Source organism: Babylonia areolata, chromosome 21 (genome assembly GCF_041734735.1).
Source record: "Babylonia areolata isolate BAREFJ2019XMU chromosome 21, ASM4173473v1, whole genome shotgun sequence".
NCBI classification, from domain to species: domain Eukaryota; kingdom Metazoa; phylum Mollusca; class Gastropoda; order Neogastropoda; family Buccinidae; genus Babylonia; species Babylonia areolata.
Window position 1 is genome coordinate 54105632 of NC_134896.1, and position 27079 is coordinate 54132710.

The window sequence follows — 27079 nt, forward strand, 5'->3', positions numbered from 1 at the left end:
AAGGTCTTTCCAAGTTCGAAGAGACACTCGCTCAGCAGCACGAGGAAAAGAGAATGAGAAGGAAGACTGCAGCCCAGGCAGACAGACCAGCATCAGACTGTCATTCCCGCGTCGGACTGGCCAGCCACACCCGACGCTGTATCAGAATAAACACCCAGAGCGCAACTCCATAGTCTTCCGAGACTGAAGGATGCCTATGCCTACCTATATATGCACTCTAGGCCTGACTAAGTGCGTTGGGTTATGCTGCTGGCCAGGCATCTGCCTAGCAGATGTGGTGTAGTGTATATGGATTTGTCCTAACACGCGGTGATGTCTCCTTTAGAAACTGAAAACTGAAGCATCTCCCCAAAAACACCCCTAGAGAGGAGTATAAACAGGTTCTTAGACATTAGGTTTGAAATTTAAAAAAAATTATTTGGAGGCCTTGTAGTCCGAAGTGCCTTTTTAAGAGGCAGGGGGCGTGGAGGGGGGGAAACAAAAGATTTACATTTTTTTTTTTTTTTTTTCTTATAGAACTTGGATGTTTTAAAGTATAGAGTGTTTTATTCAAACGATAATTTGGTGTGAGGAGATGATTGGGTCCTGCCTTTCCTACGGCATGCCCTGGACACAGTGGATGTGAAATCTCTGCTCTGATGGCTGTGAAAGGCTATGAGACAGTTTTGAGACAGTTTTGATTCACTTATGTAAACAGAGTGAGTCTATGTTTTAACCCGGTGTTAGGTTGTCTGTGTGTGTGTGTCTGTGTGTCCGTGGTAAACTTTACCATTGACATTTTCTCTGCAAATACTTTGTCAGTTGACACCACATTAGGCTTAAAAATAGGAAAAATTCAGTTCTTTCCAGTCATCTTGTTTAAAACAATATTGCACCTCTGGGATGGGCACAAAAAAAAAAGAAAAAAAAAAGAAGCCTAATTATATGCAAACTGCATTTACTGTTATATTTATATTTTTGTATTCTCTAAACTTGGCACTTTGATCTGATATTCTGACCCAACAACAAGAGCAGTCATTATTATCATTTTTTTGTTCAAACAGGAACAACTTCTTTTGCTAAGCATGGAAGTTTTATTTTATTTTGCAAACGTTTTGGTGCAGACAGTAAAAAAGGGAAATTACTCTGTAATTAATGCTAGGGGACTTAATTTGCTTTAAACTGATCTTTCTCATCTTAAACATTACATTTTGAAATTATACTCAATACATAAAAAAGCTTGGATTTTTTTTTTTCAGTGTATCACAAGTGAGTCTTGAAGGCTTTGCCTCTCTTGCTTTTTTTACTGTAATGAGATGGTGGCTGGCTGTGTGTGTTGTAGGGACGCCTGGCGGCCAACATCACGGAGGAGCAGGGAAAGACTCTGGTAGATGCTGAGGGAGACGTTCTCCGTGGCTTGCGTGAGTGAGGAACAGAGTTGGGGGGGGGGGGGGGATGATGATAATACTGCGCATATCTAGTATAGGGCCTATAGAGATGCCAGCTGTTAGGATTTTTCCATATTTTCTTACGCTCTATCGCAGAAAATAGTTCCGATGTGTTTATTTTCGACTGCATAGCATGCTCACATGCTTCCAGTTGTAGCATTACACAGATGCTCTAGACCTATTGATCACAAGGCCAGGGCAGTCACTGTTTACCTTAGTCTTACATGATGATGTTCAGCTAATCGTGTGCGTGTTTACATTGTCCTCCTCATCCCCTCACAACCTCCCCCCTCCCTCCCTCTGTCCTCCTCATCCCCTCACAACCTCCCCCTCCCTCCCTCTGTCCTCCTCATCCCCTCACAACTTCCCCCTCCCTCCGTCCTCATCCCCTCACAACTTCCCCCTCCCTCTGTCCTGATCCCCTCACAACCTCCCCCTCCCTCTGTCCTCCTCATCCCCTCACAACTTCCCCCTCCCTCCCTCCCTCTGTCCTCATCCCCTCACAACCTCCCCCTTCCTCTGTCCTCCTCATCCCCTCACAACCTCCCCCTCCCTCCCTCTGTCCTCCTCATCCCCTCACAACTTCCCCCTCCCTCCCTCCCTCTGTCCTCATCCCCTCACAACTTCCCCCTCCCTCTCTCTGTCCTCATCCCCTCACAACTTCCCCCTCCCTCCCTCCCTCTGTCCTCATCCCCTCACAACTTCCCCCTCCCTCCCTCTGTCCTCATCCCCTCACAGCTTCCCCCTCCCTCCCTCTGTCATCCCCACACAACTTCCCCCTTCCTCCCTCTGTCCTCATTCCCTCATAACTTCCCCTTCCCTCCCTCCCTCTGTCCTCATCCCCTCACAAGTTCCCCCTCCCTCCCTCTGTCCTCATCCCCTCACAACTTCCCCCTCCCTCCCTCTGTCCTCATCCCCTCATAACTTCCCCCTCCCTTCCTCCCTCTGTCCTCATTCCCTCATAACTTCCCCCTCTTCCCTCTGTCCTCCTCATCCCCTCACAACTTCCCCCTCCCTCCCTCTGTCCTCATCCCCTCACAACTTCCCCCCTCCCTCCCTCTGTCCTCCTCATCCCCTCACAACTTCCCCCTCCCTCCCTCTGTCCTCATCCCCTCACAACTTCCCCCTCCCTCCCTCTGTCCTCATCCCCTCATAACTTCCCCCTCCCTTCCTCCCTCTGTCCTCATTCCCTCATAACTTCCCCCTCTTCCCTCTGTCCTCCTCATCCCCTCACAACTTCCCCCTCCCTCCCTCTGTCCTCATCCCCTCACAACTTCCCCCTCCCTCCCTCTGTCCTCATCCCCTCATAACTTCCCCCTCCCTTCCTCCCTCTGTCCTCATTCCCTCATAACTTCCCCCTCTTCCCTCTGTCCTCCTCATCCCCTCACAACTTCCCCCTCCCTCCCTCTGTCCTCATCCCCTCAACTTCCCCCTCCCTCCCTCTGTCCTCCTCATCCCCTCACAACTTCCCCCTCCCTCCCTCTGTCCTCATCCCCCCACAACTTCCCCCTCCCTCCCTCATCCTCTTCATCCTCTCACAACTTCCTCATCCCCTCACAACTTCCCCCTCCCTCCCTCTGTCCTCATCCCCTCACAGCTTCCTCCTCCCTACCTCATCCCCTCACAACTTCCCCCTCCCTCCCTCCCTCCCTCTGTCCTCATCCCCTCACAACTTCCCCCTCCCAGCACAGAGGTGGCGCACCAAGCCAGAATAAGCTCAGTCAGAATAGTGCATTGGTGCGAGAATACATGCCAGGTCCACAGGGGAAGTGATAATGGTACGAGTAACTTGTAGCCAGAGTAGAATGGGTTAATAAAACTGAAGGTGAAATTGAAAGTGGCAGCACTGTGGGTGTGTGCACAGAGGTTGTGGAGCGCTGTTGCAGCAGCAGGCATGTGGCTGTGGGGTTGAATGGGTTAACAAACTGAAGGTGAAACTGAAAGTGTCGGCACTGTGGGTGTGTGCACTAAGGGTTAAATGAGTTAACAAACTGAAGGTGAAACTGAAAGTGTCTGCACTGTGGGTGCGTACACAGGAGGGTAGAATGAGTTAAACTCAAGGTGAAACTGAAAGTGTTGGCGCTGTGGGTGTGTGCACAGAGGGTAGAATGGGTTAACAAACTGAAGGTGAAACTGAAAGTGGCACTGTGGGTGTATGCACAGAGGGTTGAATGGGTTAACAAACTGAATGTGAAGCTGAAAGTGTCGGTGCTGTGGGTGTGTGCACAGAGGGTAGAATGGGTTAACAAACTGAAGGTAAAACTGAAAGTGGTGGCAGTGTGGGTGTGTGCACAGAGGGTAGAATGGGTTAACAAACTGAAGGTGAAAATGAAAGTGTCGGCACTGTGGGTGTGTACACAGAGGGTAGAATGAGTTAACAAACTGAAGGTGAAACTGAAAGTGTCGGCACTGTGGGTGTGTGCACAGAGGGTAGAATGAGTTAACAAACTGAAGGTAAAACTGAAACTGTCGGCACTGTGGGTGTGTGCACTGAGGGTTAAATGAGTTAACAAACTGAAGGTGAAACTGAAAGTGTTGGCGCTGTGGGTGTGTGCACAGAGGTGGTGGAGCACTGCTGCAGCATCCCGTCACTGCAGCTGGGGGAGACCCTGCAAGGCATTGCCAAGGACATGGACACCATGACCTTCCGCATGCCTCTGGGCGTGGTCGCCGGCATCACCCCCTTCAACTTCCCCGCCATGATCCCTCTCTGGGTCAGTACCTTTGACATGTCATCTCCAGTCGGATTGAAAGATGTGTTGTGTGTTTTCTTGTCTCTGTTCCAAATTTTTGTGTGTGTTTCTGTGTTGCTGTTTTTTTTTTGGTGTGTGTGTTTTTTTGTGGGTTTTTTTTTTTGTCCTGTACTGACAACTTTCTGCTCATGATCCTGCTCTGTGTCTGTGTTCCAAGCTTTTTGACTCACTTGTGTAAACAAAGTGAGTCTATGCTTTAACCCGGTGTTCGGTTGTCTGTGTGTGTGTGTGTGTTTGTGTGTGTGTCCGTGTGTCTGTGGTAAACTTTAACATTGACATTTTCTCTGCAAATACTTTGTCAGTTGACACCAAATTTGGCATAAAAATAGGAAAAATTCAATTCTTTCCAGTCATCTTGTTTAAAACAATATTGCACCTCAGGGATGGGCACAAAAAAAAAAAAAAGAAAGAAACCTAATTTTCTGCAAACTGCATTTACTGTTATATTTATATTTTTTGCATTCTCTGAACTTGGCACTTTGACCTCTTATTCTGACACAACAACAAGAGGAGTCATTGTTATCGTTTTTTGTTCAAACAGGAACTTCTTTTGCTAAGCATGGAATTTTTTTATTTTATTTTGCAAACGTTTTGGTGCAGATAGTAAAGAAGGGAAATTACTCTGTAATTAATGCTAAGGGACTTAATTTATCACAGGTGAGTCTTGAAGGCCTTGTCTCTCTTGTTTGTTTTGTATTTGTGTGTTCTTTTGTTGTTGCTGTTTTTTTGTTGTTGATGGACCTGGGCCCTTCAGTTTACCCGCCATGATCGTGCTGTGGGTCAGTGGGTGTGTTTTCTGTCTCTCTTCCTGGCTTTTGTTTTGTGCTTGTGTGTGGTCTCCTTCCTCTTATATGGATGTGAGACATGGACACTGATGGCAGAAACAGAAAGAAGAATCCAAGCATTCGAAACCAAGTGCTTGAGGAGACTACTATCTCCTACAAGGAGCACAAGACCAATGACTAAGTGCGGAACCTGGTCAGCAACCTTGTTGGGCCCCAAGAACCACTGCTGGCGACTGTCAAACGACGGAAGATGGCATGGTTTGGTGACGTCATACGACATAACACCCTCTCCAAAACCATCCTGCAAGGGACTGTAGAGGGAGGGCGCAGACGGGGGCGGCAGAGAAAGAGCTGGTCCGACAACGTCAAGGAATGGACCAAAATGACGATGCCAGATCTCCTCACGACAGCTGCCAACAGAACGGCGTGGCAAGCTATGACATCTTCCTCGTGTCCCCCCAACGACCCCAGCGGTCGAGGGAATGATTTCCTGAGTAGTTCCCACTCTGGGTCGGTCCCTGTGTTTTCTGTGTCTTGTTCCATGCTTTTGTGTTTGTGTTTCTGTGGGGTTTTTTGTGTGTGTTTTTTGTTGATGTTGATGCCTCTGGGCGTGGTGTAGTGGTGGGGCATCACCCCCTTCAACTTCCCCTCCGTGGTCCCGCTGTGGGTCCAGTCACTGTGTTTTCTGTGTCTGTTCCATGCTTTTGTGTTTGTGTTTGAGTGTTGGTTTTTTGTGGTTTGTTGATCCTGGTGGGTGTGGTAGCCTGCATCACCCCCTTCAGTTTTCCCTGCCATGATCCTGCTCTTGGTCAGTCACTGTGTTTTCTGTGTCTTGTTCCATGCTTTTGTGTTTGTGTACTGTTCGGGTTTTTTTCGTTGTTGATGGCAGAGGACACTGTATTGGCAGAGGAGTGTGTTATGTTTCCCTCTGTGTGTCTTTCAGATGTTTCTTGCTGTTTGTACCGTTTCCATCTGTGTGTCTTTCAGATGTTGCTTGCTGTTTGTACTGTTTCCATCTGCGTTTCTTTCAGATGTTTCTTGCTGTTTGTACTGTTTCCATCTGTGTGCCTTTCAGATGTTTCTTGCTGTTTGTACTGTTTCCATCTGTGTGTCTTTCAGATGTTTCTTGCTGTTTGTACCGTTTCACTCTGTGTGTCTTTCAGATGTTTCTTGCTGTTTGTACCGTTTCACTCTGTGTGTCTTTCGGATGTTTCTTGCTGTTTTAACCCTTTCCATCTGTGTGTCTTTCAGATGTTTCTTGCTGTTTTAACCCTTTCCATCTGTGTGTCTTTCAGATGTTCCCCATGGCTGCCGTGTGCGGCAACACGTGTATCCTGAAGCCGTCGGAGCGTGACCCCGGGGCCACCATGATCCTCATGGAGCTGCTTACGGAGGCTGGGATGCCCCCTGGTGTCGTCAACGTCATTCACGGCCGTCACGACTGTAAGAGGAAATCTTGTATTGATTTTTTTTTTCCTCTTATGTTTGTAGCCGTTAACAGTTACGTGCAGTTCTTTAATCATTTGATTTCCTGAAAGATCTACAGCTTTGTAGGTTTTTTTTTTTTTTTTTTTTTCTCTCTCACCATTCAGCAAATTAAATGTGCATGCAGTGGATTTTTGTATTTGTATTTGTATTTCTTTTTATCACAACAGATTTCTCTGTGTGAAATTTGGGCTGCTCTCCCCACGGAGAGCGCGTCGCCACACTACAACGCCACCCATTTTTTTGTATTTTTTCATGCGTGCAGTTTTATTTGTTTTTCCTATCGCAGTGGATTTTTGTACAGAATTTTGCCAGGAACAACCCTTTTGTTGCCATGGATTCTTTTACGTGCGCTAAGTGCATGCTGCACACGGGACCTCGGTTTATCGTCTCATCCGAATGACTAGCGTCCAGACCACCACTCAAGGTCTAGTGGAGGGGGAGAAAATATCGGGGGCTGAACCGTGATTCGAACCAGCGCGCTCAGATTCTCTTGCTTCCTAGGTGGACGCGTTACCTCTAGGCCATCACTCCACATTGATTTCTGGTTGATTATGATACACTGGGTTTGATGAATAATCCATCATAAGATCATTAACTGGCTTGAAAATTAAGACATTTATTTGATTCAGTTCTGTTGTGAAATCACCTACAAGTAACTAATTTGACCTGTTCATTAAAAAAAAAAGACAACCCCCCCAAAAGCAACTGGATTTATTATTATTAGTTTGACTGTTCATTAAAAAACTGACACAAAACTACAATCTGACATCTCCTTACTACTCGAGCAACACGTACTCTATTTTGCTCTTTTGTTACTCACTCCTCATTGGTTGTCCTCAGTACAAAAACTCAAGAAAGTGAAGTGATGGCCTAGAGGTAACGCGTCCGCCTAGGAAGCGAGAGAATCTGAGCGCGCTGGTTCGAATCATGGCTCAGCTGCCGATATTTTCTCCCCCTCCACTAGACCTTGAGTGGTGGTCTGGACATTAGTCATTCGGATGAGACGATAAACCGAGGTGCCGTGTGCAGCATGCGCTTAGCGCACGTAAAAGAACCCACGGCAACAAAAGGGTTGTTCCTGGCAAAATTCTGAAGAAAAATCCACTTTGATAGGAAAACCAAATAAAACTGCACTCAGGGGAAAAAATACAACAAAAAAAAAGGGTGGCGCTGTAGTATAGCGACGCGCTCTCCCTGGGGAGAGCAGCCTGAATTTCACACAGAGAAATCTGTTGTGATAAAAAAGAAGTACAAATACAAATACAAACACAGCAGCAAGGTTAATCTTTAAAACAAAACGACTGACAATATCATTCATCTTCTGCATTCTCTTCACTGGTGACCAGTTTCTCCTCGCAGTCAATACAGTCGCAGTTCTCACGTTCAATTCAGGTGCTACCCCTCTTCTTCTTCTTCTTCTGTGTTCGTGGGCTGCAACTCCCACGTTCACTCGTATATGCGCGAGTGGGCTTTTATGTGTATGACCGTTTTTACCACGCCATGTAGGCAGCCATACTTCGCTTTCGGGGGTGTGCATGCTGGGTATGTTCTTGTTTCCATAACCCCCTGAACGTCGACCTCACTCTCTCGTCCGGGTCCACCAATTTCCAGTGGCAAGACTAAGTCGAGACGACTGGAGGATGAGCACGGATGCAGTGGATGACCAAGATATCCTTTCGGTGTCTCATCTTGCTCTCTGCACTCCACAGTGCGTTGCTGTAACCGCCTTCCTCTCCGTTGAACCAATAGGTTTCTTCCGCAGATTCTGCCGGATCCAGACTTCGCATGCATGGGTAGACACACCCCGGGGGCCAACTGCGTGTGGCATGCACACAGCACAGTGGAGCTAGATGGCTGTCGGTGGCTCTCCTGAGCCAACGCCCTTTTATGGATCTCCATAAGGGTGTCTAGCCACCCGCCTCACCAGTCCCGGAAGGGAGCGGTGGGAGTGCCGGTTTAGTCGCCGGCAACCCGACCCTGAACAGGTTGTACTGGATTACAGGTTACCAGTAGCAGATCTAATGACCTGAATACATACAGTACACTACACTACACTACACAATACACAATACAATACAATACAATACACAATACAATACACAATACTCAATACACAACACAATACATAACACAACACATAACACAACACACACCACACACAACAACACACAACACAACACAACACACAACACAACACAACACACCACTGCACGGCATGGCAGAGATCAGTACAGCACAATGTTATTGGGACTTTCAGCCTGTTAGAGAACTGTGCATTGAACACTGTCAGCTTTAACTTATGATTGCTTTTATTCACATTTTATTTTGTGTGTGTGTGTGTGTGTGTGGGCGTGCATGTGTATGTCTGCAGATACATGGTTTCAGTTTGTGTGTGTGTGTTTGTGTGTGTGTGTGTGTGAATATCCAGACAAACTATACAGCAGCTTTACCTCTTAATTTTTTTAAATATTTTTTTTAAATTTCAGCTGTGAATTTCATCTGTGACAACCCTGACATCAAAGCCATTTCATTTGTGGGATCGGATCAGGCTGTGAGTAGTCCTGCTTTCTTTTCTTGCTTTTTGTTCCTTCTTTAGACGGGCGCAATAGCCCAGTGGTTAAAGCGTTGGACTTTTAATCTTCTTCTTCTTCTTCTGCGTTCCCCGTGATCATGGTCTCAGACTTGTAGTCCTATGCTGGAAATGAAGATGGTGGTCTTGATGAGGTCTTCTTTGGTGCCCCAGAGCTTTTCTGCCAGTGTGGCTCCATAGGGCCACTGCTGCGTCCGTGCATCTTGATACAGGGGGCAGGACTGCAGGACTTTTAATCTGAGTGTCCGGTTTCGAATCTTGGTTACGGCACCTGGTGGGTAAAGGGTGGAGATTTTTCCGATCTCCCAGGTCAACATATGTGCAGACCTGCGTAGTGCCTGAACCCCCTTCGTGAGTATACACAAGCAGAAGATCAAATACGCACGTTAAAGATCTTATAATTCATGTCGGCGTTTGATGGGTTATGGAAACAAGAACATTCCCAGCATACACACACCTCCCCTCCCGAAAACAGAGTATGGCTGCCGTCATGGCAGGGTAATAACGGTCATACACATAAAAGCCCACTCGTGTATATACAAGTGAACGTGGGAGTTGCAGCCCAGGAATGAAGTTCTTTATTTAAAGTTAACAAATGAAAGCGCAAGTGTCAAGACCACAGCAAAACTCACCAGGCTGTTGACATGTACTTCTGTTGGAGTGGAGTGAAGGTATGGGTTTAAAGGTTGTGCCAGGGAAACTTCAGCAAGGACACCTGCTTCCAACAGCATCTGGGTACACTGTGCCAAGGAAACTTCAGCAAGAAAACCTGCTTCCAACAGCATCTGCGTACACTGTGCTAAGGAAACTTCAGCAAGGACACCTGCTTCCAACATCATCTGGGTACACTGTGCTAAGGAAACTTCAGCAAGGACACCTGCTTCCAACATCATCTGGGTACACTGTGCTAAGGAAACTTCAGCAAGGACACCTGCTTCCAACAGCATCTGGGTACACTGTGCCAAGGAAACTTCAGCAAGGATATATGCTTACAACAGGTTCTGGGTACACTGTGCCGAGGAAACTTCAGCAGGGATATATGCTTCCAACAGGTTCTGGGTACACTGTGCCGAGGAAACTTCAGCAAGGATATATGCTTCCAACAGGTTCTGGGTACACTGTGCCAAGGAAACTTCAGCAAGGATATATGCTTCCAACAGGTTCTGGGTACACTGTGCCAAGGAAACTTCAGCAAGGATATATGCTTCCAACAGGTTCTGGGTACACTGTGCCAGGGAAACTTCAGCAAGGACAGCTGCTTCCAACAGCATCTGGGTACACTGTGCCAAGGAAACTTCAGCAAGGACACCTGCTTCCAACATCATCTGGGTACACTGTGCCAAGGAAACTTCAGCAAGGACACCTGCTTCCAACAGCATCTGGGTACACTGTGCCAAGGAAACTTCAGCAAGGATATATGCTTCCAACAGGTTCTGGGTACACTGTGCCGAGGAAACTTCAGCAGGGATATATGCTTCCAACAGGTTCTGGGTACACTGTGCCGAGGAAACTTCAGCAAGGATATATGCTTCCAACAGGTTCTGGGTACACTGTGCCGAGGAAACTTCAGCAAGGATATATGCTTCCAACAGGTTCTGGGTACACTGTGCCAAGGAAACTTCAGCAAGGATATATGCTTCCAACAGGTTCTGGGTACACTGTGCTAGGGAAACTTCAGCAAGGACAGCTACTTCCAACAGCATCTGGGTACACTGTGCCAAGGAAACTTCAGCAAGGACACCTGCTTCCAACATCATCTGGGTACACTGTGCCAAGGAAACTTCAGCAAGGACACCTGCTTCCAACATCATCTGGGTACACTGTGCCAAGGAAACTTCAGCAAGGACACCTGCTTCCAACATCATCTGGGTACACTGTGCCAAGGAAACTTCAGCAAGGACACCTGCTTCCAACATCATCTGGGTACACTGTGCTAAGGAAACTTCAGCAAGGACACCTGCTTCCAACAGCATCTGGGTACACTGTGCCAAGGAAACTTCAGCAAGGACACCTGCTTCCAACAGCATCTGGGTACAGTGTGGCAGGTAAACTTCAGCAAGGACACCTGCTTCCAACAGCATCTGGGTACAGTGTGGCAGGTAAACTTCAGCAAGGACACCTGCTTCCAACAGCATCTGGGTACACTGTGGCTGAACAGTTGAATGACTGAAAAAAAATAGTGATGGGAGTGTCCTTTTTTTACTTAAAACAACAAAACAAATATTGGTAGAAATGGCTTGTGAGCCATGAAGACTTTATCTCTCTTGTTCCTGATTTATATAGTGTTGTTATGATAAATATGTCCTGAATGCGTATTAAGAATTATTTTAGTTTATCTCTGCTTCTGATGTTTATTTCATCTACTAGTAGTATTATTTTTGATATGTAAATAGCGCTTAATCTCGGTCAGACGAATAGCAGAGGGTGGCAACTCTCTCCATTACACAAGGTACAACTTCAAGCCAGTGATGCCCATGCTACTGATTCAGCTAGCACACAGGTAAATAAAAGGTACATTGCAACAAACCCAGACACTTCCTCAAAAAAGGAAGCGCCGGGCCCGTCCTTATACCAATCATTTGACGTGTGCACAAAGCAGCAAAGACAGAAGAAATGTGCAAACACAAATTAGCTTCCATTCAAGACTGGCATAGCCTCTCCAATCGTGAACAAGCCACACAGAACACATGGACAATACAGAACAAATACTCGGTCAGACGCTTAGCTCTAATGGCTTTACAAACATGGAGTCATTCGCTCAGTGTGCTGCCTACCTGTGTAGAGCCGACTGATGGCTGTCTTTAGGTGCTCAGCTTTTGGTTTCCTGTGTCATTCGGTCAGGTTTGAGCCATGCACACTCACAGACACGTGTCTCTCTTGGATCATTGTTTCTGGTATCTGTGTTGTAACAGATGGTACAGATAAATTAATTGGCAACCCCATACTATTGCTTGTAACCGTATTATATTGTACATCTGTAAGAAATATTGTCTGGTGGTTAAAAAAAGAAGAAAAAAAAGTTACTTTTATATGTGTGTGTAATAGTGGCCACATTTGAAGCAGTGTACATGACGTGTGTGTGTGTGTGTGTAATAGTGGCCACATTTGAAGCAGTGTACAGTCATGCATGCTGCTCATATGATGATGATGATAAAATGTTTGCGTTCCCACACTCCACAGAGAAGGGACATGGCTGGCGAGCTGTAACTCTGGAGTTCATGGCTGCTTTCAGCCCATCGCATTTCCTCGTTCACACCCTTAGATTAAAACACTCTAAAAAAACATTCCTTTTCATGTAGCTAATCTCTACGTTATCAAGGCAACCCATTCCATCGGCTGCGTTTTATACATCCACGTATGTTTTTTTTCCATGCGTGCATGTGCAGTGTGTTTGTGTGTGTGTGTGTGTGTGTGTGTGTTAGTTTGTGTCTGACTGACGTTATTACAAAGCACTTTGAGCAGGTTAAAAGTATTATACAATTTTGAATAAAGAAAAGAATTTATTATTATTATTACTACATTAGTACCACTATTACCACTACTACTATGACTACGACAACCACCACCACCACCACCACCACCACTACTACTACTGCCAATACTACTACTTCTACTGTTACATGATAATTATAATAATAATTGTTGTGATTATTATTATTAATATTATCTTTAGAGAGAGACACAGACATAATTTATGAAAGGTTTCCCACACGGAAAGAGTGAACATCCATTTTTATTTATTTTATGTATACATCTGTTTATGACGACGACGAGGGACATGGACGAGGAGGAGGAGTGGCAGTTTAATGTTGTGCTGGCATGGTTTGTGCAGGGCCAGTACATCTATGAGAGAGGGTCCAAGAGTGGCAAGAGAGTTCAGTCCAACATGGTGAGAGAGAGAGACACAGAGAGAGAGAGAGAGAGAGTGAGAGAGAGAGAGAGAGTGAGTGTGTGTGTGTGTGTGTGTGAGAGAGAGAGAGTGTGTGTGTGTGTGTGAGAGAGAGAGTGTGTGTGAGAGAGTGTGAGAGTGAGAGAGAGAGAGAGAGTGTGTGTGTGAGAGAGAGAGAGAGAGAGAGAGAGTGTGTGTGTGTGTGAGAGAGTGTGTGTGTGTGTGAGAGAGAGAGAGTGTGTGTGTGTGAGAGAGAGAGAGAGAGTGAGTGAGTGTGTGTGTGAGAGAGAGAGAGAGAGAAGCGCACGTGTGCATGTGTGTGTGTGTGTTTGTGAGATAGATGATTAGGGATAATGTCACACTACAAAAAAACCTATATATACATACTCGAAACCCCCCTCCCCCAAATAAAACAAAACAAGGCCTTCAATACTCACTTGTAATACACTCTTTATCCAGTAACAAAAAAGAAAGAAGTTAAAATGTGTTCTGAGTACGTTATCAGATTTTGATTCGAGCATATTTGGTTCGGGAATAAGTAGACTGAAGTAGGTCTAACAATGACAAAAAAAATGATATGTAAAAGTATATTGGTTTTGTTTTTTTTTTGGTCATAAATCAATTACTGTATTCAAGGTGGTAACACCGTTTAAATAATTATTTTGGTATATCTCAGTTATTTAAGAAGTTCTTGTAAAGTCCGCAGCAAAAGAGTCGTTGCCATCGGCTCAGGCACACTGCAACATGAAGCCATTTTCTCCAGGTGTGCTTGTTCGACAAAGCCTACGGAAACTACAACAGTACAATCGGGTCCATTCAGTTTCTTGTTCAAGTTCATTCTGGATAATTCAGTATCGTCTTTAAAATATTCACATGCAGTAAACATGACAGTGGTGCAGTTAGTGTCACTGTATGTGTTGCGTCAAGAATTTATATTTTCATTGCGAACTAGAAACATGAGGTCAGACTGATCTTCAGACTCAAACATAATTGTGATTTTTTTGTATCCAGATTCTCAGCGATACAAACTGTTAATGATCCGGAAATACAGCTTAATCCAGAAGCCTTACAACCTATTGTTAGTATGACTGTGATTTTTTTTTCCCCCACTATGTTTAATCCGAATTTGGTAATGGCAGACAGAGTATTTCCAGAGAAAATAACAATGTTTGAGTTTGCCATAGACACACTGACACACACACACACACAAACGCACACACATCGCACATGCACACTCACACACACACACATGCATACACACACACACACAAACACATACACACACACGCACACACACACACACACACACACACGCACACACTCCCACACGCACTCTCAGAACCATGCACATCGACATGAAAACAAGTTGTCAGATTCAGTGATAAACAATGTTTCCAATCCCAGGGAGCCAAGAACCACGGGGTGATCATGCCGGACGCCAACAAGGACAGCACTCTTACACAGGTATGGGACCAGTTGCTGCCCCCTTGCCCTGGTTGGTGGTGGGCTGTTGGCTTAACCCCTTCACTGTTATGGGGGAGGGGGGGTGATGCTGATTATCTGGTTGCAGTTTTCCGCAGTTTATCTTATCTGGTTTGTGATGGCACAGACAGATGATGATAATGATGGTATGAATACTTATAAGGATGAAAATGACGGAATGCATCACGTGAAGGTAGAGCGATGGCCTAGCAATGAAGCAACCGTCTAGTTAGCAAGTGGTCAGGGGTTCAAGTCCTGCAGCAGGCCACAGTCTTCACTCCCACCTTGAGTGGTCTGGGTGCAGGTCTTTCGCATGAGACCATAAATAAATTGAGGTCGTTGTGTGCAGTATTTGATTTGATGTTATTACTCTTGTTTAATCAAGTAATCCGCGTGTGTGGGGTGGGTGGGGGTGGGGGGGTGCGGGTGTGTGCTGATTATCTGGTTGCGGTTTTCCGCAATTTATCTTTATTCTTATCTTATCTGTCTATTATAATCAATGTGCAGTATAGTAGGCTATGTTTATAATTATATTCAAATAATGTTTCTTAATTCTTTCTGTTTTTACATTAAGAATACTAGTTATTACCTGCAGTGTGTGGATGTATGTATGAAACAGTGTATGTAATTTTTTTTATTTTTTATTTTTTTTACATTTCTATCTTCGTAATATTCGTTAAAACTGTTGTTGACTTTTACAGTTATGGTCCCCATGTTGTTTACTTGTCCATGTTGTGATAATGCACCTGACCAAATTTCTCCAGTTGGAGATAATAAAGTTATTCTTATCTTATCTAACGATGGTGAAATGAGATGAGGGTGGCATAAATCTTAGTCTGCTGTTACTGGTTTTTGTGTGCATTTAAGAGGCGTTGATATTGCTGAAACAAGAGAGGCAAGGCCTTCAAGACTCACTTGTGATAAATTAAAAAAAAAAAAAAAAAAAATCCAAGCTTTTTATGTTTTGAGTATAATTTCAAAATGTAATGTTTAAGATGAGAAAGATCAGTTTAAAGCAAATTAAGTCCCCTAGCATTAATTACAGAGTAATTTCCCTTTTTTACTATCTGCACCAAACATTTGCAAAATAAAATACAACTTCCATGCTTAGCAAAAGAAGTTCCTGTTTGAACAAAAAATGATAATAATGCAAAGTGCCAAGTTTAGAGAATACAAAAAATATAAATATAACAGTAAATGCAGTTTGCATATAATTAGGCTTCATTTTTTATTTTTTTGTGCCCATCCCAGAGGTGCAATATTGTTTTAAACAAAATGACTGGAAAGAACTGAATTTTTTCCTATTTTTATGCCAAATTTGGTGTCAACTGACAAAATATTTGCAGAGAAAATGTCAATGTTAAAGTTTACCGCGGACACACAGACACACACACACACACACACACACACACACACACACAGACAACCGAATACCGGGAAAAAACATAGACTCACTTTGTTTACACAAGTGAGTCAAAAATGAATCCAATCCTCAGAGAAAGAAGTTAGAATAGCTAGTTAGAATGATGGTCGTTAGTTACCCTGACCTGTAAGTTTGGTTTCATCATAGCAAAATGAGGTTACTTGTCAAGCGACAGTCCAGGGGTTAAAAATGTTATGTTTGGAACATGTCACAATACACCGCAGTTATTAACAGGACAACCAGAAAATCTTGCACAAAGCCCTGGTCCTGATACAAGCGTATATAGGTCTGTATATGACAGATGTCTTCACAGCTGGAAATTTAAGAACTGAATGTAAGTGATTGGCGGGTTTATTTTACATCAGCAGTAAGGTTGTTTTTTTTGTAATGTCCTTTCGTTTTGTAGAGGATTTCCATTAGTTATTTTCGGTCCCATTACACAATAATGCAGTAAGTGCCTTCAGTTTGTGTGTGTGTGTGTGTGTGTGTTGTGTGTGTGTGTGTGTTTTGTGTAAATGTGTTGTGTGTGTGTGTGTGGCGGACAGCTGGTTGGAGCTGCCTTTGGGGCGGCAGGTCAGAGGTGCATGGCGCTGTCGACGGCCATCTTTGTTGGGGAGTCCAAGAAGTGGATCCCTGAGCTGGTGGAGCGTGCCAAGGCCCTGAAGGTTACTGCAGGTGGGCGCTCAATCTCTGGAACTGTTGTTAACCAAAGGTTCAAAGAAATGTAATCCTTTTTTTCCCCTTTTGGGGTGTACAGGATACCGTAACAATACTTACTCACTGAATCACAACTTCAGTCCAACGATGTCTGCGAAACAGGCAAAAAATGCACAAACATGCACGCACACGCACACACAACCCCCCCCCCCCCCCACACACACACACACACACACACGTGCTAATAATAATGATTTGCAACGAAACAAATCAAACTTAAACATACTAAACGTACTGCCAAGTATGTTCTAGATGCAGCTAAAGTAACGCACCCTTTCTAAGTTTGATGAATTTCCTGAATAAAGTTCTTTTCTTCCCAGCAGGGAATAAATTGCATAAACAGAATATTGACATATATGATTTATATTTATGTGGTATCAGTTTATCTTGAATTACATTATTTTTGGACATTCTAAAACAAAATGAAATTCATCCTCAACAGTTTCCATATTCCTAATCTTGCAAATTATGTTGTCTCTGTTTTCGCCTTCTCTTCGTCCTATCTCAGTCTGCAGTGATTTCATGTGTTGAATTATGTTTTGGGGGGTGAATTGTTTATTTGCTTTATTTATTTATTTATTTATTATTTTTGTTGTTGAATTTATTATTTTTTTTAGGGGTGGGGGTTGTTTGTTTGGGAATTCACAAGCAAGAATGTTCCATTGTTGAAGATGGCCCCAACCTGTGGCAGCTCAGGGATAGCTCTTGATTGTGCTCATGATTATCACCCACATTCCTTGTGACCTGGTACACTGGGTAATAGAGACGTTTCCTGGTACACTTGGTAATAGAGACGTTTCCTGGTACACTGGGTAATAGAGATGTTTCCTGTTGGCAGGCAGTGTCAAGGGGGGCGGACCTGGTACACTTGGTAATAGAGACGTTTCCTGTTGGCAGGCAGTGTGAAGGGGGCGGACCTGGTACACTTGGTAATAGAGACGTTTCCTGGTACACTTGGTAATAGAGACGTTTCCTGTTGGCAGGCAGTGAGAAGGGGGCGGACCTGGTACACTTGGTAATAGAGACGTTTCCTGGTACACTTGGTAATAGAGACGTTTCCTGTTGGCAGGCAATGTGAAGGGGGTGGACCTGGTACACTTGGTAATAGAGACGTTTCCTGGTACACTTGGTAATAGAGAGGTTTCCTGTTGGCAGGCAATGTGAAGGGGGTGGACCTGGTACACTTGGTAATAGAGACGTTTCCTGTTGGCAGGCAGTGTGAAGGGGGGCGGACCTGGTACACTTGGTAATAGAGACGTTTCCTGGTACACTTGGTAATAGAGACGTTTCCTGTTGGCAGGCAATGTGAAGGGGGCGGACCTGGTACACTTGGTAATAGAGACGTTTCCTGTTGGCAGGCAGTGTCAAGCGGGGCGGACCTGGTACACTTGGTAATAGAGACGTTTCCTGTTGGCAGGCAATGTGAAGGGGGTGGACCTGGTACACTTGGTAATAGAGACGTTTCCTGTTGGCAGGCAATGTGAGGGGGGCGGACCTGGTACACTTGGTAATAGAGACGTTTCCTGTTGGCAGGCAATGTGAAGGGGGCGGACCTGGTACACTTGGTAATAGAGACGTTTCCTGTTGGCAGGCAGTGTCAAGGGGGGGGACCTGGTACACTGGGTAATAGAGACGTTTCCTGTTGGCAGGCAATGTGAGGGGGGGGCGGGGGGGGACCAGGTACACTTGGTAATAGAGACGTTTCCTGTTGGCAGGCAATGTGAGGGGGGGCGGGGGGGGACCAGGTACACTTGGTAATAGAGACGTTTCCTGTTGGCAGGCAGTGTGAAGGGGGCGGACCTGGTACACTTGGTAATAGAGACGTTTCCTGTTGGCAGGCAATGTGAAGGGGGCGGACCTGGTACACTTGGTAATAGAGACGTTTCCTGTTGGCAGGCGATGAGAAAGGTGCAGACCTGGTACACTTGGTAATAGAGACGTTTCCTGTTGGCAGGCAGTGTGAAGGGGGCGGACCTGGTACACTTGGTAATAGAGACGTTTCCTGTTGGCAGGCAGTGTCAAGGGGGGCGGACCTGGTACACTTGGTAATAGAGACGTTTCCTGTTGGCAGGCAATGTCAAGGGGGCGGACCTGGTACACTTGGTAATAGAGACGTTTCCTGTTGGCAGGCAATGTGAAGGGAGCTGACCTGGGCCCCCTGATCTCGCCGGAGTCGAAGCAGCGGGTGTGTCAGCTGGTGCAGTCGGGGGTGGATGCCGGGGCAGAGCTGTTGCTGGACGGCCGTGACATCAAGGTTCCCGGCTACGAGAAGGGCAACTTTGTGGGCCCCACCATCCTGCACCAGGTGGAGGTAAGTGAACGGGAAACCCGACTGCTTGGTTGGTTGGTTGGTCAGGTGAAAGCTTCACGGGACTTGTCGGTTGGCTTGTTGCGTTGAACATTTCACAGGATGTTGGTTGACTTCGTGTGACGGTGTGACCTTAGAGGAATGCCTCAGCAGTCAGTGATTTATGAAAAGGAATTTAACTCTGATTTTCCGAACATGTGTGGAGGGTCTGAAATGAGAGACTTCCTACCAACAGTAAACGACCTTTAGTTTGTCTTCTTTGTAAAGTTGTTAATCTAGCTTTCAGTGACTTCGTCTAACATTCGTCGAGAGCAGGTAGCCATTTTCAGGCTCAGGACAGGCCACAACCGCCTGAAACACCACCTATACATGAAACTCCGTATCAGCGACACAGAGCAGTGCCCCTGCAGAACAGGCAGCCAGACAGTAGAACATCTGCTGCAGTCCTGCCCGCTCCACCAAGCGCTCCGAGAGAAAACCTGGCCTGACCCAATCCCAGCGGCCCGGAAGCTCTACGGAGGACTGGAGGACCTGCAACGTACTGCTGCCTTTGTCGAGGAGACAGGGGAATCCATCTGATAAATGACAAACGAGACAACAACAGTCTAACATTCAATTTACGACACAATTTGTTACGTTGAAAATTTCTCAGTTAGGAACAGCCCCTAAAAACTGAACAGGTAATCAGTAAAAATGAGCTGTTTACTGAGATCTTCGGGCCGTTGTGTAAGCCTCATCACAAAGTGCTCGAGTGTCAATGAATCAGTGTCAACGAATGACGACAGATATGTAGGTAAATGTGTCTCAGAATCACGGTAGACTGTCTGTCTTGTCACAGCCCAACATGAGCTGTCAATGGAGGAAATCTTTGGGCGTGTTTATAGGCCTCATCACTTTATGTTTAGTTTCTACAGAGGATGACAAATGTGTTGCTAGATGTTTCACTGAATTATGGGGAACTGTCTTGTCCGTCTTGTCACAGCTGAAGATGAGCTGTTAATGGAGGTCTTTGGTGTGTAGGCTTCATTTAATGCAGGTGTCCACGAATGACAGCAGATGTGTTGGTATCTAGATGTGTTACATAATCACGGTGGACTGTATCTTGTTTGTGTTGTCACAACCCAACATGCGCTTCTACATGGAGATCTATGGGCCGATGTGTAGACCTCATCACTTTTTTTTTTTTTTTTCTCAAGAATATGCGCTGTAGTGAAACATCTTAATAAATACATAAACAAATAAGTAAATAAATAAACATTTCTTGAGACAATACGGATAAATTATGTGACGGATGTCTTCACATTCTTTTTAAAGAAATGCTATATCAATGTATTACTGATTTAAATTTTTTTTTTTTTTTTTTTTTTTTTTTTTTAAACTATGCAGCTCTTTTTTTTTTCCAACAAAGTGAGTCATATTTATAGATTCTGAACAAGCAAGGCAATAAAAGGTTTAACAAAACAAAAATCTAGGTCGTAAAAATCATAGTCTGCGAAACGAAGAAGACATGGAGGTGGACACATCATTTGACAACTTGCAAAGCTCAACGTGAGCACGTGAAAACGGAGAGTTACGGCCCTGATGAGACACAACCCTGACACGAATACCTTGACCTTCACAAAGAGACATGTGAACTCACATAAAATTGTCGTCATTTTGCATATGACGCGCCTTACTTGAAGACGCACATCGTGTAGATCAGTTAAAGCAAAAAGACCCTCGAATACACATAGGTCTTTTGACTAATTTCTGTCGGAAAGGAAAACTTGTGTTTTCTCCCCTATTCATATGTAGTTATTTGTTATTATCGTTACCGTTGGGGTTTTTTTGTGAGCTTTTTTTTGGGGGTGGGTGGGGGGTCCCTTTTTTTCTTTTCTTTTAAAATATGACCTCATCACTTTGTGCGCAGTGTCCATGAATGACAACAAATGTGTTGGTAGATGCGTCACAGGGGACTGTCTTTGTCTTGTCACAGCCCAACATGAGTTCCTACACAGATCTGTGTGCCAAAGTGTAGACCGCATCACTTAGTGTGTAAGTGTCCATGTATGACGATTAATGTGTTGGTAGGTGTGTCACAGAATCAGTGTGGACTGTCTTGCCTTGTCACAGCCCAACATGAGCTGCTACACGGAGGAGATCTTTGGACCTGTGCTGGTGAGCATGGAGGTGGACACACTTGACGAGGCCATCAAGATCGTCAACAGCAACCCCTACGGCAATGGCACGGCCATCTTCACCACCAATGGGGCCACGGCACGCAAGTACACGATGGAGTGTGACGTGGGGCAGGTGGGGGTCAACGTGCCCATCCCCGTTCCCCTCCCCATGTTCTCCTTCACCGGGTCGCGCGGCTCCTTCCGCGGGGACACTAACTTCTACGGCAAGCAGGTGGGTTGTTTCTCTTCTTCCTCCTCCTCTTCTTTGTTCATGGTCTGCGAATCTCTCCCCCCCCCCCCCAACCCCCACGTCCATTCATGCATGTCGGTGGGCTTTTATGTTGGTTTTATTCCCTGCAGCCCAACACTCTGCTTATATCACAGATTGACATAAGTTTTACATTTGGGCCAACAGCAAAGTGAAAGCTGTATTAGTGGTTTCTGCAGTCAATGGGAAATCATTTACAGCTTAGTCTTTTGTGAAGGACTATGACTCTCAAACTAGGAGGCAAAATTGCACTGGTTCTTAGTGCTACAGCCTTGTGGGCTAGTTGGCCTTTGGGAACCATCCCAGCGCTGACTGTCCTAAAACCCTCTTGGCCGAGAGAGTGGGGATGTGGCTTGGGCAAGACACTCTCCACTATAATCAAATTCTAGCCCAAAGAGTCGGAACAGCAGTTGCCTCCTCTGCTGTTCTGATGGTCATAGTCGGACACGACTGACTATCATATATATATATATATATTTTCGTGGGGGTGGGTGGGTTCTGTTTTTGTTTCCATAATTCACCGATCGCTAACATGGACAATGATAGTCGGTTGTGTTGGACTATGACCATCAGAACAGCAGAGGAGTCGACTGCTGTCCTGGCTGGGCTAGAATTCGATTATGGTGGAGATCGCCTTGCTCCAAGTTACATCCCCACTTTCTCAGCCAAGAGGGGTTTTAGGACAGTTGGCGTTGGGATGGTTCCCAAAGGCCAGATAGCCAACAAGGCTGCAGCACTAAGAGCCAGTGCAATCTTGCTTTCTAGTTTGAGAGCCGTAGTCCTTCACTAAAGACTAAGCTGTAAATGACCTCCCGTTGCAATGGAGAAAAAACATTGATCATACAGTTCTTTCTTTGCTGTTGGCCCAACTGTAAGCTATGGGATCTTCTTCTTCTGCGTTCACTCGTATGTAAACAAGTGGGCTTTTACGTGTATGACCGTTTTTACCCCGCCATGTAGGCAGCCATACTCTGTTTTCGGGGGTGTGCATGCTGGGTATGTTCTTGTTTCCATAACCCACCGAACGCTGACATGGATTACAGGATCTTTAACGTGCGTATTTGATCTTCTGCTTGCATATACACACGAAGGGGGTTCAGGCACTAGCAGGTCTGCACATATGTTGACTTGGGAGATCGTAAAAATCTCCACCCTTTACCCACCAGGCACCGTCACCGTGATTCGAACCCGGGACCCTCAGATTGACAGTCCAACGCTTTAACCACTCGGCTATTGCGCCCGTCTACGGGATCTTCAACGTGCGTATTTGAGCTTCTGCATGTGTGTACACATGAAAGGTGTTCAGGCACTAGCCGGTCTCCTCATCTGTTGACTTGGGAGCTTGGAAACACCTCCAGCCTTCAGCCAGCAGACGCCGTGACCAGAATTTGATCCCAGGACTCTCGGAGTATAAGTCCAAAGTTTTAACCACTCGGCTGTTGTGCCCATCAAGCAGGTGGGTTGGGCTGGGGGGGCCTCAGATTTTTGACTCATTTGTGTAAACAAAGTGAGTCTATGTTTTAACCTGGTGTTCGGTTGTCTGTGTGTGTGTGTGTGTGTGTCTGTGGTAAACTTTAACATTGACATTTTCTCTGCGAATACTTGGTCAGTTGACACCAAATTTGGCATAAAAATAGGAAAAATTCAGTTTTTTCCAGTCATCCTCTTTAAAACAATATTGCACCTCTGGGATGGGCACAAAAAAAAAAAAAAAAAAAATGAAGCCTAATTATATTTAAACTGCATTTACTGTTATATTTATATTTTTTGTATTCTCTAAACTTGGCACTTTGATCTGATATTCTGACCCAACAACAAGAGCAGTCATTATGATCATTTTTTGTTCAAACAGGAACTTCTTTTGCTAAGCATGGAAGTTTTATTTATTTTGCAAACGTTTTGGTGCAGATAGTAAAAAAGGGAAATTACTCTGTAATTAATGCTAGGGGACTTAATTCGCTTTAAACTGATCTTTTTCATCTTAAACATTACATTTTGAAATTATAGACAATACATAAAAAGCTTGGGTTTTTTTTTTCAGTGTATCACAAGTGAGTCTTGAAGGCCTTGCCTCTCTTGTTATTTTTTGGGTGGTGGTGGGGGTGACTTGGACTAGATAATTGGGCACTCTTGTGTTCTTTTTCTGTGGCAAGGACGTTTGAGGTGCTTGTTGGCACTTTCTGGTTTTGTGTGCCTGTTGTTGTATATAACCCAGTGTACTGTGTATGATTGTGTTCAGGATGCTTGAAAAAAACAACAACACCTAAACAAAAAAACAAAAAACAACCCTGGCAAAACAGTTGAGTGGTCAAGGCTAGAGGCATGTCCTCTGTATATGAGTAGACTGCTTGTGCCAGATTTTCTTTCCTGTGTGTTCTCTTTGTTTGTTTTTTTGTCCCTTCAAGTTCTTCAGTATGGATTGTTTGTTTTTCAGTCCTAATTTGGCCCAGTGTGGCTGGTTGGGGTGTTTGTAATGTAAGCAACAATGATCAAGACTAAACTTGTCCTCTTCTGTTTTGCCTACCATGCTGACGACAAACATAATGTGCTTTTTGGACTGTGTGTGTATGTGGGTGTGTATACATATTTGTGTGTTCATGTGTTTGTGTGAGTACATGTATCAGTGATGGCCTAGAGGTATCGCGTCCGCCTAGGAAGCAAGAGAATCTGAGCGTGCTGGTTTGAATCATGGCTCAGCCGTCAATATTTTCTCCCACCACTAGAGTACCTTGAGTGGTGGTCTGGACGCTAGTCATTCGGATGAGACAATAAACCGAGGCCTTGTGTGCAGCATGCACTTTGCGCACTAAAGGCCCGTCGCCCACAGGGCGTCGGCGTCGGCCGCACATCAGTTTTTGATAAAGCCTTGCTACATTTGCATGGACGCCTGAAACCCTCAGCGAGGCGTGTCGCTCGCTCACGCGCGACAAACTTCCCCAGGCATCACGCATCACGCTCCATATTCTGAAAGTCACGTGCTGAAACTTGCTGAAATAGATTCCAAATGATGTCTCGCATGAAAACGAGCAGGTCTCGTGATTGGTTGCTCCACGCACGTCTGTCACTTTTGTCGCTGGGGAATAAACACAACGCGCGGCGACTGCGACTCTTTGCTGCCTGAAAACCTTGCACACTGGGCACTGCGCGAAACTTGCTGCTCGTCGTGTGAAACGTGATGCTTGACGCCCCGTGTGTGATGGGCTTAAAAGAACCCACGGCAACAAAAGGGTTGTTCTTGGCAAAATTCTTTGGAAAAATCCACTTTGATAGGAAAAACAAATAAAACTGCATGCAGCAAAAAATGCAAAAAAAAAAAAAAAAAAAAAAAGGTGGCACTGTAGTGTAGCGACGCGCTCTCCCTGGGGAGAGCAGCCCGAATTTCACACAGAGAAATCTGTTGTGATAAAAAGAGAAAATAGAAATACAAATATTTGTGTACACGTATTTGTGCGAGTACATGCATGTGTGTGTGCGTGCGTGGATGTATTTGTGTTCACATCTTTGTGATTTTACCTGTATTTATGTGCGCACGTCTCTTTGTGTGTGATGAACTTGTTGCATTTTGGTTACTGTGTGTATGTTCAACTTTCTGTTGAGATGGCCTTAGTGGTCGGAAAGGATCAAAGCAACATGATTTGATTTGATTTCAGACAGGCGCAATAGCCAAGTGGTTAAAGCGTTGGACTTTCAATCTGAGGGTCCCGGGTTCGAATCGCGGTGACGGTGCCTGGTGGGTAAAGGGTGGAGATTTTTACGATCTCCCAGGTCAACATATGTGCAGACCTGCTAGTGCCTGAACCCCCTGTGTGTGTAAACGCATGCAGAAGATCAAATACGCACGTTAAAGATCCTGTAATCCATGTCGGCGTTCGGTGGGTTATGGAAACAAGAACATACCCAGCATGCACACCCCCGAAAACGGAGTATGGCTGCCTACATGGCGGGGTAAAAACGGTCATGCACGTAAAAGCCCACTCGTGTACATGCGAGTGTATGTGGGAGTTGCAGCCCACGAAAGCAGAAGAAGATGATGATTTGATTTGAATTTTCTGTTGTCAACGCCATGGGATTCCTGCCTGTGAGGTGTGAGCATCAGTCTGCAGTATTATCGATATCATCAATGACTGTTACTGTTACACTTACAGGGCATCCAGTTTTACACTCAGGTGAAGACCGTGACGTGTTAGCGTCAGTCTGCAGTATTATTATTATTGATTATTATTATTACTGTTATTATTGTTACAGGGCATCGAGTTTTACACTCGGGTGAAGACCGTGAGGTGTGAGCGTCAGTCTGCAGTATTATTATCGATATCATTAATGACTGTTACTGTTACACTTAGGGCATCCAGTTTTACACTCAGGTGAAGACCGTGAGGTGTTAGCATCAGTCTGCAATATTATTATTGATTATTATTATTACTGTTATTATTGTTACAGGGCATCCAGTTCTACACTCAGGTGAAGACTGTGACACAGATGTGGCGTGGGGAGGACGCTCAGCTGTCCACTGGGTCGGCCACTGCCATGCCCGTCATGAAATAAGGCGCCACATTCCTTCTTCCTTCCTCTCTCTGGCGACTCGGTGTAAGTGTGTGTGTGCAAGTGTGTGCACTGGGGACTGTTAAAGTTGTGGCTGTGGCAGAATTGCCTGCAGTGCCAAGACCAAGATATTACGATCACTATAGTAGTTTGGTATGGCCTTTTTCTGATGCAGGGACTTCAGTATAGTCTGTTTGTGGTTCTGGGCCTTGGTGGGTGTGTGTATGTGCGTGCACTGGGGACTGAATAAGTATGTGGACAGTGTGAGGCTGTGGTAGGACTGCCTTTCAGGACTGCTGTTCCAAGGCAAAGATAGTAGGATCACCCTAGAAGTTCAGAAGCCTTTTTTGTGGTTCAGGGACTTGGTATTGTTGCTCAAGAATAAGGGTGTTTTTTGACTTTGACATTTGGTGACATTTGAGTATGGAATGAAATGGGTTTTTTTGTTTTTTTTCATTACAGACTTGGCATCCTAAATATTGGTCCTAAAATGTGAATGCAATATAGAATGGAAAAACCCCAAGTTCTGATAAAATGTGAAATTTTCGTTTCTTTTCTTTTCTTGTTGTAATTTTCAAAATTAGAAGGTAGGTCTGGTGAGGGGGTGGGGAGAAATAAAATGTTAGGAAAGCATTTGAGGAGAGAGAGGAGAAAAAATGCAAGCAGCTTGTGATGAAGTGCCTTGGGTATTGGTGATTCTCTGTCCAGGACCAAAGCATTTGTCTCAGAATGTGGTGGTGGTGGTGGTGTTTCCATATACCATCAGAGATTCTGTTGTAATCAGATAATACTTACACTTTTTTGCTTTGTGTTGTGATCAGGTAGTAGTGTGAATGCCATGGCTAGCTTGAGAACAATTTTTTTTTTTTTTTTTTTTTTTCATGTTGACAACTGAAGAAAATCAGACTGGTGCCATCATGCATTGAAATTCAGCAGATGGGGTGTGATGATGCTTTTGACAAAACATGCAGTGGATTATAAAAGTCTTTCAGACATATTTTTCAACACCGCTTTTTCTTGAGTTTTAAGTCTGTGTGGAATGGAAGTGCATTCCATGTGTTTGTACACACTCTACACAAAGGAAGGCAGCAAGCACCCAGCAGTGCATTTAACTGAATATATTTGTCATTCAATAAGATACCAATATGTAAAAGTTACAAATACATCTCTGCGTACTAGGACACTATGGTCAACTACACCATGGCAGCAAGAAGGATGAAAGGGGAGGGGGGGGGGAAAGCAAAATGC

General features: G+C 44.9%; 1 protein-coding gene across 1 annotated transcript in view; it reads left to right on the forward strand.

Moving 5' to 3' along the window:
- Positions 1 to 26836, forward strand: part of LOC143295778 (putative methylmalonate-semialdehyde/malonate-semialdehyde dehydrogenase [acylating], mitochondrial) — a 37357-nt gene extending 10521 nt beyond the window's left edge. The window contains exons 5-14 of the mRNA XM_076607395.1: positions 1322 to 1400; positions 3987 to 4141; positions 6261 to 6408; positions 8940 to 9004; positions 12876 to 12932; positions 14337 to 14396; positions 16383 to 16512; positions 18684 to 18865; positions 20975 to 21253; positions 25730 to 26836. Of these exons, the coding sequence (XP_076463510.1) occupies positions 1322 to 1400; positions 3987 to 4141; positions 6261 to 6408; positions 8940 to 9004; positions 12876 to 12932; positions 14337 to 14396; positions 16383 to 16512; positions 18684 to 18865; positions 20975 to 21253; positions 25730 to 25834 (1260 nt within the window). The 3' untranslated portion in view covers positions 25835 to 26836. The remainder of the gene's footprint in view (positions 1 to 1321; positions 1401 to 3986; positions 4142 to 6260; positions 6409 to 8939; positions 9005 to 12875; positions 12933 to 14336; positions 14397 to 16382; positions 16513 to 18683; positions 18866 to 20974; positions 21254 to 25729) is intronic.
- Positions 26837 to 27079: the final 243 nt, after the last annotated feature.